Consider the following 12,720-nt stretch of genomic DNA (forward strand, 5'->3'; position numbering starts at 1 on the left):
TCCTCAATATGGAAAAATACATATACATGGACATGATCAATTTTATTATTTGTATACCACCATTTGCTTTTCTTAAATATTAAATTATTTCATCTCTAGACAGTTCAGTAAAATCTTAAAAATTTAATAAATATTGATAGAATTTGTGGGGGGTTTACATTATTTTTCATTGTGTTAATATAAATATATTTTCATATATAGTTAATCCCAGTGGCTATATGGACTAAATTACAAAAGCTCTTAAAAGGGTACCTTTAGCAATAGACCAAAAAATAGCTTTTAAATTGTTCCTATAAGACTGAGAAATTCATCTCATTTATATAAAACTTACACATAGAGGGAACATCAATGATGATAACTGTATAGATATAGCAATAAAAGTAGTGAGTAGTAAAAAAGCATATGAAATTATTCTTTCAATAAGGTATTGAAAGTAAAAAAAAAAATTATTCCCTAAGTGGTTATTTGCTTTTTCCTTTCCTCCACACTAAGTCCTTTAGCACCGTCTGAATTTATAAATGCTGGGACTAAAACCCATTTCTTTTTTTGTTTTTTGTTTTTTGGGCCTCACCCGGTGGTGCTCAGGGGTTACTCCTGGCTATTTGCTCAGAAATAGCTCCTGGCAGGCACGGGGGACCATATGGATGCCGGAATTCGAACCAACCACCTTAGGTCCTGGATTGGCTGCTTGCAAGGCAAACGCCACTGTGCTATCTCTCCGGCTCCTGAAACCCATTTCTAAAATAAAAATATATCCACAGGCTGGTGAGCTTGTCCCAGGCACCATGTTTCTAACCTTAGGCAGATGTGTCTGATGGAGCAGGGTAACGGCGGAGAAATAAATCAAATCAAAATAAAATCCAGTCAAAGATTCAATGGAGTTAGCCTGCTTTTACTTCATGGCCTCTCTGTGCCATGTGTTGCCTATCTGCCATGTGCCAGAGCCCCAATCTAGATTTCTTTCTTTATTCAAACCAACTCCTAAATCCCAGGAGGGGAAGATCATGTCAGATACAAAAGCAACTATCCAGTGGGTTTTACATTTCAAAGGAAGAGGTTAGGGGAAAAGGAAGTTGGGGGGAGGGTTCACCTTACACCCATTCTTGTCTCTAGTAGAATAAAGGTTTAAAGAATAAACAAAGGAACAATTTGATAAGTGATTTTTTTTTTTTTTTTTTGGTTTTTGGGCCACACCCGGCGGTGCTCAGGGGTTACTCCTGGCTGTCTGCTCAGAAATAGCTCCTGGCAGGCACGGGGGACCATATGGGACAGCGGGATTCAAACCAACCACCTTTGGTTCTGTATCGGTTGCTTGCAAGGCAAACGCCGTTGTGCTATCTCTCCAGGCCCTGATAAGTGATTTTTAATAAAATCTTAGGCTCTACAGGAGAGCTAAAAATATCAACTAGGTCACAGAGGTTTGTTATTTTAATATATTCTTGCTTTCCTTTTCTAGCCTTTATGGCCTTTTGATATTACCCCTAATCTACTTTCTGATACTTATTTCTTTTACTCCTTTACATTAGTTATATGCTTGTATAATATGTTCTTTTGAGGACAAAATTTTGAGCTTTCTTCTTTCTATACTTTAACTCAGTCATTTCCAATTTTTGGAATGGACATTTTTGACATAGTGTGTTCTTAAGTAATTTTATAATGTTTCTCAAGTAGTTTTTAATAGGAATAGTGATTTCTTAGTAATAGGTGTGATTGTAATAGAATTAACCATGCTATTGGCTTCTGTTTTTAGTTTGCTTTTAGAAATTTAGTAATTTTTAGAAATTTTAGAAATTTACAGGCTGCAATTACAAGGTAAGGAAATCTAGGCCTGAAGAGACAGCTGATTGGAACCAGGCTGCAAACCATAAGGGCGTATTAGTGCAAGGACATCTTGCATTCCAGCACAGAGACACCTTCGAAGGACATGGGAGGGAGGTGGAACCAGACTGACCATCCTGCATTCCAGCACGGGACACCTTGGTCCCCGCAAGAGAGAGGGACTGAGAGATGTCAGATGGCCTTGAAGATTAGGGAGGAATAATTGAACACAGTCACTAAAAGAATAACACATAGATGGCACAATAGGTATAGAATAAGGGTAAAACCTAGTTTAATGCTATTTTCACTTCTGTCACTGACTTGCTTGAAGTATGATATAATAAAAAAGGTTCCCTTCCCCTAATCGCTCAAGTCCCTACATTGTCTAGGGAATCAACCCTGTAGATTAGGAGACTGCCTGGAAGGTCCAACCCATATCTCTACATGTCATCGGTCTAGGGGTTGGGGGTAGATGATGTAATGAAGGGGCTAAACAGACAGAAAATTGCGCCTTTTTCTGTAAACATTATTGAATGATTTAAACTGTATGAATTTATGGAATGCTTTGACCTGTGTGTTCATTATCATATGAATTCCCTTAAATGTTTGTGAATTTTGATGCTCAGGGCTTCACTGTAAGCAGAAACTGCTCGACAGGCAAGGACACGATGAGGCCTCAGAGCTCTGGAATAAACCTCACTTTGCTTTTATATTCTCTGAAGGTATGTTTTGTGGTCTTTATTGAAGCAATGGGCTTTTTTCCTTGGGTCCTGGTCTGTCCCGGACCTTGGGCCTTCCCCAAGCCCTAGGCTTTCTTGGTCCCTTTTAGCACAATACATTTCTTTTTTTTTTTTTTTTTTTTGGTTTTTGGGTCATACCCAGCAGTGCTCAGGGGTTACTCCTGGCTCTATGCTCAGAAATCGCTCCTGGCAGGTTTGGGAGACCATAAGGGATGCCGGGATTCAAACCACTGATCTTCTGCATGCAAGGCAAACATTTTACCTTCGTGCTATCTCTCCAGTCCCTTAACACAATATTTTTAATTATGTAATTATTTGTGTATATTTATTTAACACTGCACTGATCTTTTTTTTTTTATTGCAAAACAATCAAAAATGAAACTAGAGGGGCTGGAGAAATAGCATGGAAAGACGGTAGTTTGAATTCCGGCGTCCTATATAGTCCCCAGAGCCTGCCAGAAGTGATTTCTGACCGTAAAGCCAGGAGTATCCCCTGAGCGCTGCTGGGTGTGACCCAAAAACCAAAACAAAAAAGGAACTAGACATTTTAAATAAATGAGGTAAAATGTAAATAGATTGTTTTGCAAGCACTTTACTTTGCAAATCATTGACTTGCACCTAAAGAATAAATCTCATAGATTTGTGAGAAGAAAGTGAATCAATGCAGGTAAAATAGGATAGTGTCAGCCATACAGGAAACACTGCTAATGACTCATTTCACTGTCATAATCATCCACAAAACGGTCTCTTTGGGCCAGATAATGTCTCCATCAACTTTCTAGACTCACTCTTACATCAGAAGCTTTAAATGTCAAATTCAAATGCTGTCACTTCAGAGAATTCTTAGAATATATCTCTCTTAAGAGTGAGGGACACACACACACACACACACACACACACACACACACACACACACACACAGATACTATAGTTTCTCCCCACACCCCACCCCACAGATACTATAGTTTTAGCAAAAAGCCAAAGCAAATGGGAACATTTGAGAAAATTAAGGGTGGATTTATGGGAAATGACTCAAATGAAGAATTGCAATTAATAACCTCATAAAAAGAGAAAAAATAAAAGACAATCCTAATATATGATCTGGCTCTCCAGTAAACAGTCATGAAGTTCTGGTGATGCAAATATAGATAATTAGTTTAACACAAACTTGTGATACTGCTATATGGTAAAGAAGGGAGATATTAACTTCAAAATTCTAAACTTTCATTAGTAAAAGTCGCCAGAAACTTTAAATTTATACATATTACTTTAGAAATATAGATATGTATATAAATACATATATATTTCTACCTGGAACATATATATATATATATATATATATATATATATATATATATATATTTCCACCGTATCTCTACATGTTATTGGTCTAGGGGTTGGGGTAGATGATGTCATGAAGGGGCTAAACAGACAGAAAATCGTGCCTTTTTCGTAAAAATTATTGAATGATTTAAACTGTATGAACCTATGGAATGCTTTGACCGGTGTGCTCATTATCATATGAATTCCCTTAAATGTTTGTGAATTTTGATGCTCAGGGCTTCACTGTAAGCCGAAACTGCTCGACAGGAGCATATATATTATATTGATATATACTATATTATATATAATTATATATTATATAATTAATTACATATAAATTATTATATATAAATATATTATATATATATATAAAGGAAACTGGAGCAACAGTACAGGAAGGATGCTTGCCTTGTACATGGCAAACCTGGGTACGACCCTTATAACCCATATGTTAGGAGTGAGCCCTGAGCATAGCCAAGTGTGACTCCAAAACTAAAATATTCCAAACTGATTGTTTTTGATGGATGTGATTCAACATAAAACACTTGGGGCAGGAGCACAGCAGGTAGGGTGTTTGCCTTGCACATGGCCAACCTGAGTTTGATTCCTGGCATCCCATATATTCCTCCGAGCCTGCCAGGAATAATTTCTTAGTTGCAGAGACAAGAGTAACCTCTGAGTACCACTGGGCATGTCCCCAAAACAAAAACAATCAACACAGAACACTTAGTATTACTTAATTTAACTTTTTGTACATATTATATTGATCACATATTTTGGGAAATTCAATACTCTCTTTGTAGAAATCTCACCAGTATAACAGGGAAAACATTTAGAAATCTTTTCTAAATTTCTAAAGCATGAAAATATTTTCCAAAGTACAGAAATCTCCCAGAAAAGGAAAACAAGAAATTAAGGAAGAGAAATTTTATGAAATAGTTAGTTATAGAAAACCATGTAACATTCAAAAGAACTTATTTCTTGGATCAGATTCTAAAAGAGGAACAACAACAACAACAACAAAAAGATTCTAGAAGAGGAAAGAAACACCAGAAAATAATTCAGAAAAAAACTAAGAACAGAAAAACATAAATTTTTCAGACTAAAATGGTCAAACAATGTCCAACAAAACAAACAAGATTTACACAAAGCCAGGCATATTAACATACAATATTAAAGAAGGGAAGAAGAGAAAAGAGACAATGCTGGGGCCAAAGGAGTACATGAGATCAGTATTACATATGCCACTTAATTATTCTCAGTGGCAACAGAAGTTAAAGGCAAAGAAGCAATGACTTTCAAATTCCAATAAAAATAATGCAAAAGTATTTACATCATATAAAGGCTCAAAAAATTTATCCTTATGCTTTCTTTCTACAGAATATATAAGAAAATAACTTCACACAAAATAAAATAATATTTTTAAAGACATGCAATTCATAAAAATAGGAAATCCAAAATTCTTACTGATTGGCTCATATTAAAAGTTTTTAAATATGATTTTATGCTTTTAAGAAGATGAAATTAGGGCTGGGGTACAGTGGGTATGGCATTTTTCTAGCATGCACAAGACCTGGGCTTTATTTATTTATTTTTTGGTTTTTGGGTCACATCTGGCAGTGCTCAGGGGTTACTCCTGGCTCCACGCTCAGAAATTGCTCCTGGCAGGCATGGGGGACCATATGGGATGCTGGGGTTTGAACCAATGACCTTCTGCATGAAAGGCAAATGCCTTACCTCCATGCTATCTCTCCGGCCCCTGACCTGGGTTTTAAACCCCAGCACCCAATAGTAGTGGAAGTCTTATACCCTAGTCCTGAGGGAATTTGGGTAATACGGATCTGAAAGCAACACCAACACAGGAAATAATCCACAGGAGGTTAGGGAGATAAAACAGGTTCAGGAACTTCCACCACAAGCTAGCTCCAAGCAAGCAAAAGATACCAGAAGGCAGACAAGTGAACTGTAGAACTGAAATCCCAAGCAGTCTCATTGGGTCTTTATTGGGAAAGAAAGTCCCAAGGTCATTATTGGGAAGTATAGGTGGAGAATAGGTAAAGGTAAGAGACCAATCCAGAGGGACAACTCAAGCAAAGATAAATTATCCTGAATAGGGTAAAAACTAGATACTCCAACACGATGGGTCCTCCAAACCACCAGTAGTGATACTAAGTGCAGAACCAGAAGTAGGCTCTGAGCACTTCTGGGTATGACTAAAACTCAAAACCCAAATCAGAACCAAACAAAGATAAAATTAATAGGAAGTACTCGACTGATTTTTTTAATGTCAAAATATTTTCATGTGCTTTTAGATTTTACTTTTATAAATTAGTGACACTTTAAAGACCTTGGCATAAAGAGATTGGAAGGTTTTAGCTCTTACCTGTAACACTGCGGCAAATAAGTATACTACTATGAAGATTACAGTTAAGGAAGTGTGACCACTCTTCATCAAATGAATAGTGTAGAGAAAAATTAAATGTCCAGGAATTACTAAAAGTAGCAGAACTTGAGCAGACTTATTATTTACACCTGCAATACAAAATATATAAGTTGTTGAAAAATCATATTTTGGTAAATAACAGTTATTAAAGATTTGAAGATTATTTTACTTTTTTACAGTACAGCACACATCAAATCCAATTGCTAAAAGTAAAGTTCAAAGCAAAGGGTTAATGCTAATTAGGGGTAGAACACTAGACTTGGACTGTTTAGCATGGTACTGAAGCCATCTTTTTACTTTCTCTCCTATTTTCCATAAGTCTTTTTTTTCTTTTTTTTTTTTTCTGATTTTTTGGGTCACACCCGGCAGCGCTCAGGGTTACTCCTGGCTCTACACTCAGAAATTGCCCCTGGCAGGCACGGGGGACCATATAGGATGCCGGGATTCGAACCACCGTCCTTCTGCATGAAAGGCAAACGCCTTACCTCCATGCTATCTCGCCGGCCCTATTTTGCATAAGTCTTGTTTTGACAAAACAGACCAGATAAAATGGACCATTTGAACCATTTATGTGCACAATTTAGTGGCATTAACTGCATATATAACCAAGTAAATCAGCACCCTTACTTAAAAGACTGCTTTCTTTTTCTTCAATCCAACTCTGGTCTCCCTGGACAGGAGTTCCTGATTCTCCCCGACTCCCAGCTCTGGCAATGTCTAATTTGCTTTTTGTCCCTGTAAATTTGCTTATTTTGTGGATTATTTCATATAAGAGGTATCAGCTTCACAAGGAGTGATCCCTGACTGCAGAGCCATTAGTTATGTCCTGAGCACAGCTGGCCCAAATGTTAGCTTATTTTACAAAGATCATCCCTGGTTCCACTGTATATTTGTTTACAACTTGGTTTACCCCAAAACAGAAATTGTCTTACATCTACACTTGCTTGGGACTGGATCAGAATAGCCTGAGCTATCTATCCTTACTCCCCAGCATGAGGTGGTATCTGTACTCAATAAAAACGACAGTTCTGGCAGGCAAATATAATAAAAGTAAAGTTCAATTATTTACAGTTCACTTAATACTTTGAATTTCTCACTATGTCAGTTAAAGGAAAGAGTTGAAAATACTTATGAAAAAAGAGGTCAGAAGTTAATATTTATCATAAAAATAAGAGAGATAAAAAAATGTCCAGGGCTGGAGAGATAGCACAGTAGTAGGACATTTGCCTTGCACGCAGCTGATCAGGGATGGTGGTTCGACTCCAGGCATCCTTTATAGTCCCCCATGCCTGCCAGGGGTGATTTCTGAGTGCAGAGCCAGGAGTAACCCCTGAGTACCACTGGGTGTGACACCCCCCCAAATCCAGTACTTAAAACACTTAAATGCTTTTCTTTGGGGGCTAAAGAAACAGTACAGAGAGTAAGCTGCTTGCTTTGCATGTGGCTGACAGGGGTTTGATCCCTGGTATCCCATATAGTTCCCTGAGTGCAGAACCAGGATTAACTCCTGAGTATTGCTGGATGTGGCCCTGAAAATCAAAAAAAATTTTTTTTCTAAATCTTGCTTTTTAGAATTTTGTTCACTGATATTATCAGGCTGGGTGGGTATCTCTGATCCTTATTCAAAATATCAAAAAAGAGACTTACATTTACTTTGATCAGAATAACAAAATGAGAAGAATTATCTGGCTTCAATGTATGGTCTTGGGCCAAGTAGATAGTTTAAGTTGCTGAAACTTATACTTTATATACAGGTATACTGGTTTGGATTCCAGGACCACATGGTCCTCTATGCTGAGCTAGGAGTAACTCCTTAGTACAGCTGCCTGTTGGCACCTCCACCCAAAATATGGCCTTAAGGGGTTGTTGGATGTCATGGTAGTACACATGCTTCAAATGTATGAGGCCCTGGGTTTGATCCCTGTTACACATACTCCCCCTCTCCCCAAACACTGTAGGCTTAGTGACTTGGCAATAACCTGTCTAAGTAACAGAAGCAGTTCTACAACTGTGCAAATTCCTCGCAATCTGTTTGCAACCAAATGCCTATGACTAGAATGAAAGGTTAAGGATTAAAAATAGAAAAGACTTGGGGGCTGAAGAGATAACACAGCGGTAGAGCTTTTGCCTTGCAAGTAGCTGACCCAGGGCCAATGGTGATTCGAATTCCAGCATCCCTATGCCTACCAGGAGCGATTTCTGAGCACAGAGCCAGGAGTAATCCCTGAGCACCACTGGGTGTGGCCCAAAAACCAAAAAACTAAAATAAAAAAATAGAAAAGACAGTTTCCCTGCTCCTTAGGTACCCAGCAAAGCTTTCTTGCAAATCCTGGGTTCTTCTTTCCTGATTCAAGTAACAGATCTCAGAGAGAAGGGTAAAAGAAATATGATCAAAAGAAACCCCCATGAAACTCTGCAGCAACTGCAAGTTTAAGACAAATGCCCTGAAATCACTGAGAAAAATCAATCAAGTTCCCAGAATAGAGTTGGGTAACACTTGCAAAATAAGTATGCAGCAAAGAGTTCATGTGTTCACTCTCAAAAAACAAATGATGTACAAATCCATAAACACATACCTGGACCAAAAAATGTTCCACATGGGTAGGAACAACCTTTGGGTTCCTCAGGCAATTCTCCTGGAATGCTATGTAAGTGGAGGTAGGTGGAAATCCTGCTGGCTTGTATGGCCACCAAATTACCACCAATACCTGAAATGAAAAAATCCAAAGGAATTATCACTATCCTCTTATTTTTAAATAGCTTGCATACATTCAACCAAATACAAGTTTCTTTGCTGTCACATCCTAGGCCAATAAGACAAAAAACTCTTTAGAAAAGCTCACTTATTTTATGTGAAGTCCCATATTCCAAAGCCATAAATTCATAGTTGTGAAAGACCCATTATTTTTGCAAATCTGATTCACTGTCTGGTCTGAGAGCAGCACTGAGAAAAAAATGAGTAGGGTAGTAGCAATACACAGAGGCAGGGTGTTTGCCTTGCACGCAGCAGCCTAGGAGACCTCGGTTTGATCCCTGGCATCCCATATGGTCCCCTGAACCAGGAGTGAGCGCATAGCCAAGAATAACCCCTGAGTGTCACCGGGTGTGGCCCAAAAACAAAAACAAAAAAAATTAGTATCATAGTCAATGTACAAAACTATATCCTGTTTGTCACCTTGAAAGTCTTCAATAGGGATTGTAGCAGGATAAAGATGGACACTGAATGGATGTTGAGAAGGTCAACAAACAAAACACAGAACTGGTAAACCCAAAAGGAGAATGAAAAAACTTGTGTATTATACTTGGAGATGGTACAAGTCCTTTCATTAACTTATGAAATTAAAAATATAGGCTGGGGGCCAGAGTAGTGGTGCTGAGCCGTAAGGCCTTGCTGGCGCTACCCTAGGACGGACCACAGTTCGATTCCCTCACATCCCATATGGTCCCCCAAGCCAGGAACGATTTCTGAGCACATATCCAGGAATAACCCCTGAACGTCACCGTGTGTGGCACCCAAAAAACCAAACCAAAACAAAAAAGGCAACTTTTTACTCTTTTTTGAATATTTTGCATGTTTATTTTGCATTATTTTTCATCTCTTTATTTAAGCATCACGATTACAAACATGTTTGTAATTGAGTTTCAGTCAAAAAGAACACCTCCCTTCACCAATGCAACATTCCCACCACCAATGCCCCACATCTTTCTCCTAACTCAACTCCTGCCTGTATTCAAGACAGGTATTCTACTTCTCTCACTTATTAACATTGTCTTCATAGTTATTAGTGTCGTTATTTTTCTAACTGCACTCAATACTCTCTCCTGACTTATATCACTCAGCATAATAGTTTCCATACCCATTCATATATAGGAAAATTTCATGACTTCATCTCTCCTGACAGCTGCATAATATTCCACATTATGTACCACAGTGTCTTTAGCCACTCATCTGTTGAAGAGGATCTTGGTTGTTTACAGACTCTGGCTATTGTAAATAGAACTGCAATGAATATAGGTGTGCAGAAGGCATTTTTGTGTTGTGCTTTTGTGTTCCTAGGGTATATCCCTAGAAGTGGTATAACTAGATCATATGGGAGCTCAATTTCCAGTTTTTCATAAAGGCTGGACTAGACAGCATTCCCACCAGCAGTGAATGAGAGTTCCTTTCTCTCCACATCCCCTCAAGCACTGATTGCTCTTGTTCTTTGTGATATGTGACTGTCTCTGGTGTGAGATGGTACCTCTTTGTTGTTTTGATTTGCATCTCCCTGATGATTAGTGATGTAGTGTGGCCCCATCCCCCCCATGCTTCCGGTGTAACTTGATCTTACCTGCAAGACCCCTCCCATTCTTGGGAGGGGTCTTGGAAAGGTTAGATAAGGCCTTTAACCGGTAGTTCAAAAGAGATTAAGGTCTTTGCCAGCATGGAGAGGTAAGAGGAGGAGACATGGCTGGAAAAGCTAAGATGCAGGGCAAGCTAAGGATAGCATGCGTAAATGGTTAAGATTGACCACACATGTGGTAGATAGGGTATGAATAAAGCTGATACTTCCTGAAGCCTCCTTGTGAGTGAGATTTCTACGCGCTGCTCTCATGAACCTCCAGAAGGGGGTTGCAGAGCCATGTGGCCTGGGATGGCAGAGAAAGGTCTCTTCATCCATCCATCCCCATCCGCTCCATCATAAGGGCAGTAACCCTACAATGTAAAACTTTTTTTTTTTTTTTTTTGATTTTTGGTTTTTGGATCACATCCGGCAGCGCTCAAGGGTTATTCTTGGCTCTAAGTTCAGAAATGGCTAGTAGCAGGCTTGGGGGACCATATAGGATGCCAGGATTCAAACCACTGTCCTTCTGCATGTAAGGCAAATGCCCTACCTCCATGCTATCTCTCCAGCCCTTAGATGTAGAGCATTTTTTCATATGTCTTTTGGCCATTTGTATTTCTTCTTTGAGGAAGTGTCTGTTCATTTTTTGTTTTTGTTTTTGTTTTTGGGTCACACCTAGCATCGCTCAGGGGTCACTCCTGGCTCTATGCTCAGAAATTGCTCCTGGTAGGCTTGGGGGACCATATGAGATGCCAGGATTCAAACCACAGTTCTTCTGCATGCAGGGCAAACACCCTACCTCCATGCTAGTTAATAGCATATGAACAAGGCCAATAGCTTATCTCTAAGTGAAGGGAACATCCTAGGAAATGAATGAGGTTCTGAATATTCAAACTTTAAAATGAAAGCATTTTCACAAAGACTTACCAACAAGAACAGTGCATGGGTTTCTCTTCAGAGCTTCTCAGAGAATTAAATGTTAAGAATTATACTTAATGAAAACCAAAAGACTACATTTAGAAATATTTTTGCTGCCAGATAATTGCTGTAGAAATGCATAATTGGTAGTAAGTTCCCTTTTGTGGGGGAGGCAGTGATATTCTACTTGATATTTTATTAAAAATGGAGTGCTTTAATGACAATTCAGAAGACTGAAAATACAGTCTAACTGCAATTTCCTTTGGAATGAAGTTGAAACAAAAGGCATTTAATAATTAACTGCAGCTCTATTTAAAACCATCCTGGCAGAAATCTCTAGAACTATGCTTAATAATTTCTTTGTTTCTGTGTCTAGACCAACATATATAATAATCAGTACAAGTAAGCCCTTATCACCAACTTATCACCCTCCTCCCTGTATTTCCCAACCTGTCTACTCTGTTGTCTAGGAAACACAAAAAATATTTGATGTTGACAATAATTGCACCAAGCAAAAAATAAATGAATTGAGATTTTAGAAAAGACAAATATAACTTTCCATTAAGATGAATTAAAGAATGTTAAGTAAACAACAGAATGAAGAATTAAAGTTTTAACCTCCGACGGCCTTATCATCATACCACATATTTTTAACTAAAGCATATTTTATATCCTTAGAATAAATTTATTATCAAAAATTAATTATCTTGACATGGACTTGGTTTCTCTAAGGGCTAATGGATCAATCAGCATTTCTTTTAAATTATTAAATTTTTCACAAATGCATTGTATTATTAGAGCTAATGGAGAACACCTAGGACTCTCACATTAAGTTAAAAAATCATAGTAAAATAATAAACTAATTAGCAACATTCCTCAAAATTCATGAGACCTAATCCCTTTTTTTTGTTTGTTTGTTTTTGGGTCACACCCGGCAGCGCTCAAGGGTTCCTCTGGGCTCTATGCTCAGAAATCGCATATGGGATGCCAGGGTTCGAACCATGGTCCTTCTGCATGCAAGGCAAACACCTTACCTCCACGCTATCTCTCTGGCACCATGAGACCTAATTCTAAAGTCTTATATAAGAATAAATGGGGCCAGAGAGATAGCACAGTGGTAGGGCATTGGCCTTGCACATCCGAGACAGACCCT

The 12,720-nt window shown here is 38.3% G+C and overlaps 1 protein-coding gene across 1 annotated transcript in view; it reads right to left on the bottom strand.

Moving 5' to 3' along the window:
• Window positions 1-12,720, bottom strand: part of SLC41A2 (solute carrier family 41 member 2) — a 157,812-nt gene that overhangs the window by 41,683 nt on the left and 103,409 nt on the right. The window contains exons 8-9 of the mRNA XM_049783156.1: window positions 8,901-9,032; window positions 6,265-6,413 (exon numbers count right to left, since the gene is read on the bottom strand). Coding sequence (XP_049639113.1) covers window positions 6,265-6,413; window positions 8,901-9,032 — 281 coding nt within the window. The remainder of the gene's footprint in view (window positions 1-6,264; window positions 6,414-8,900; window positions 9,033-12,720) is intronic.

This window comes from Suncus etruscus, chromosome 11 (genome assembly GCF_024139225.1).
Source record: "Suncus etruscus isolate mSunEtr1 chromosome 11, mSunEtr1.pri.cur, whole genome shotgun sequence".
In the NCBI taxonomy this organism is placed as follows: domain Eukaryota; kingdom Metazoa; phylum Chordata; class Mammalia; order Eulipotyphla; family Soricidae; genus Suncus; species Suncus etruscus.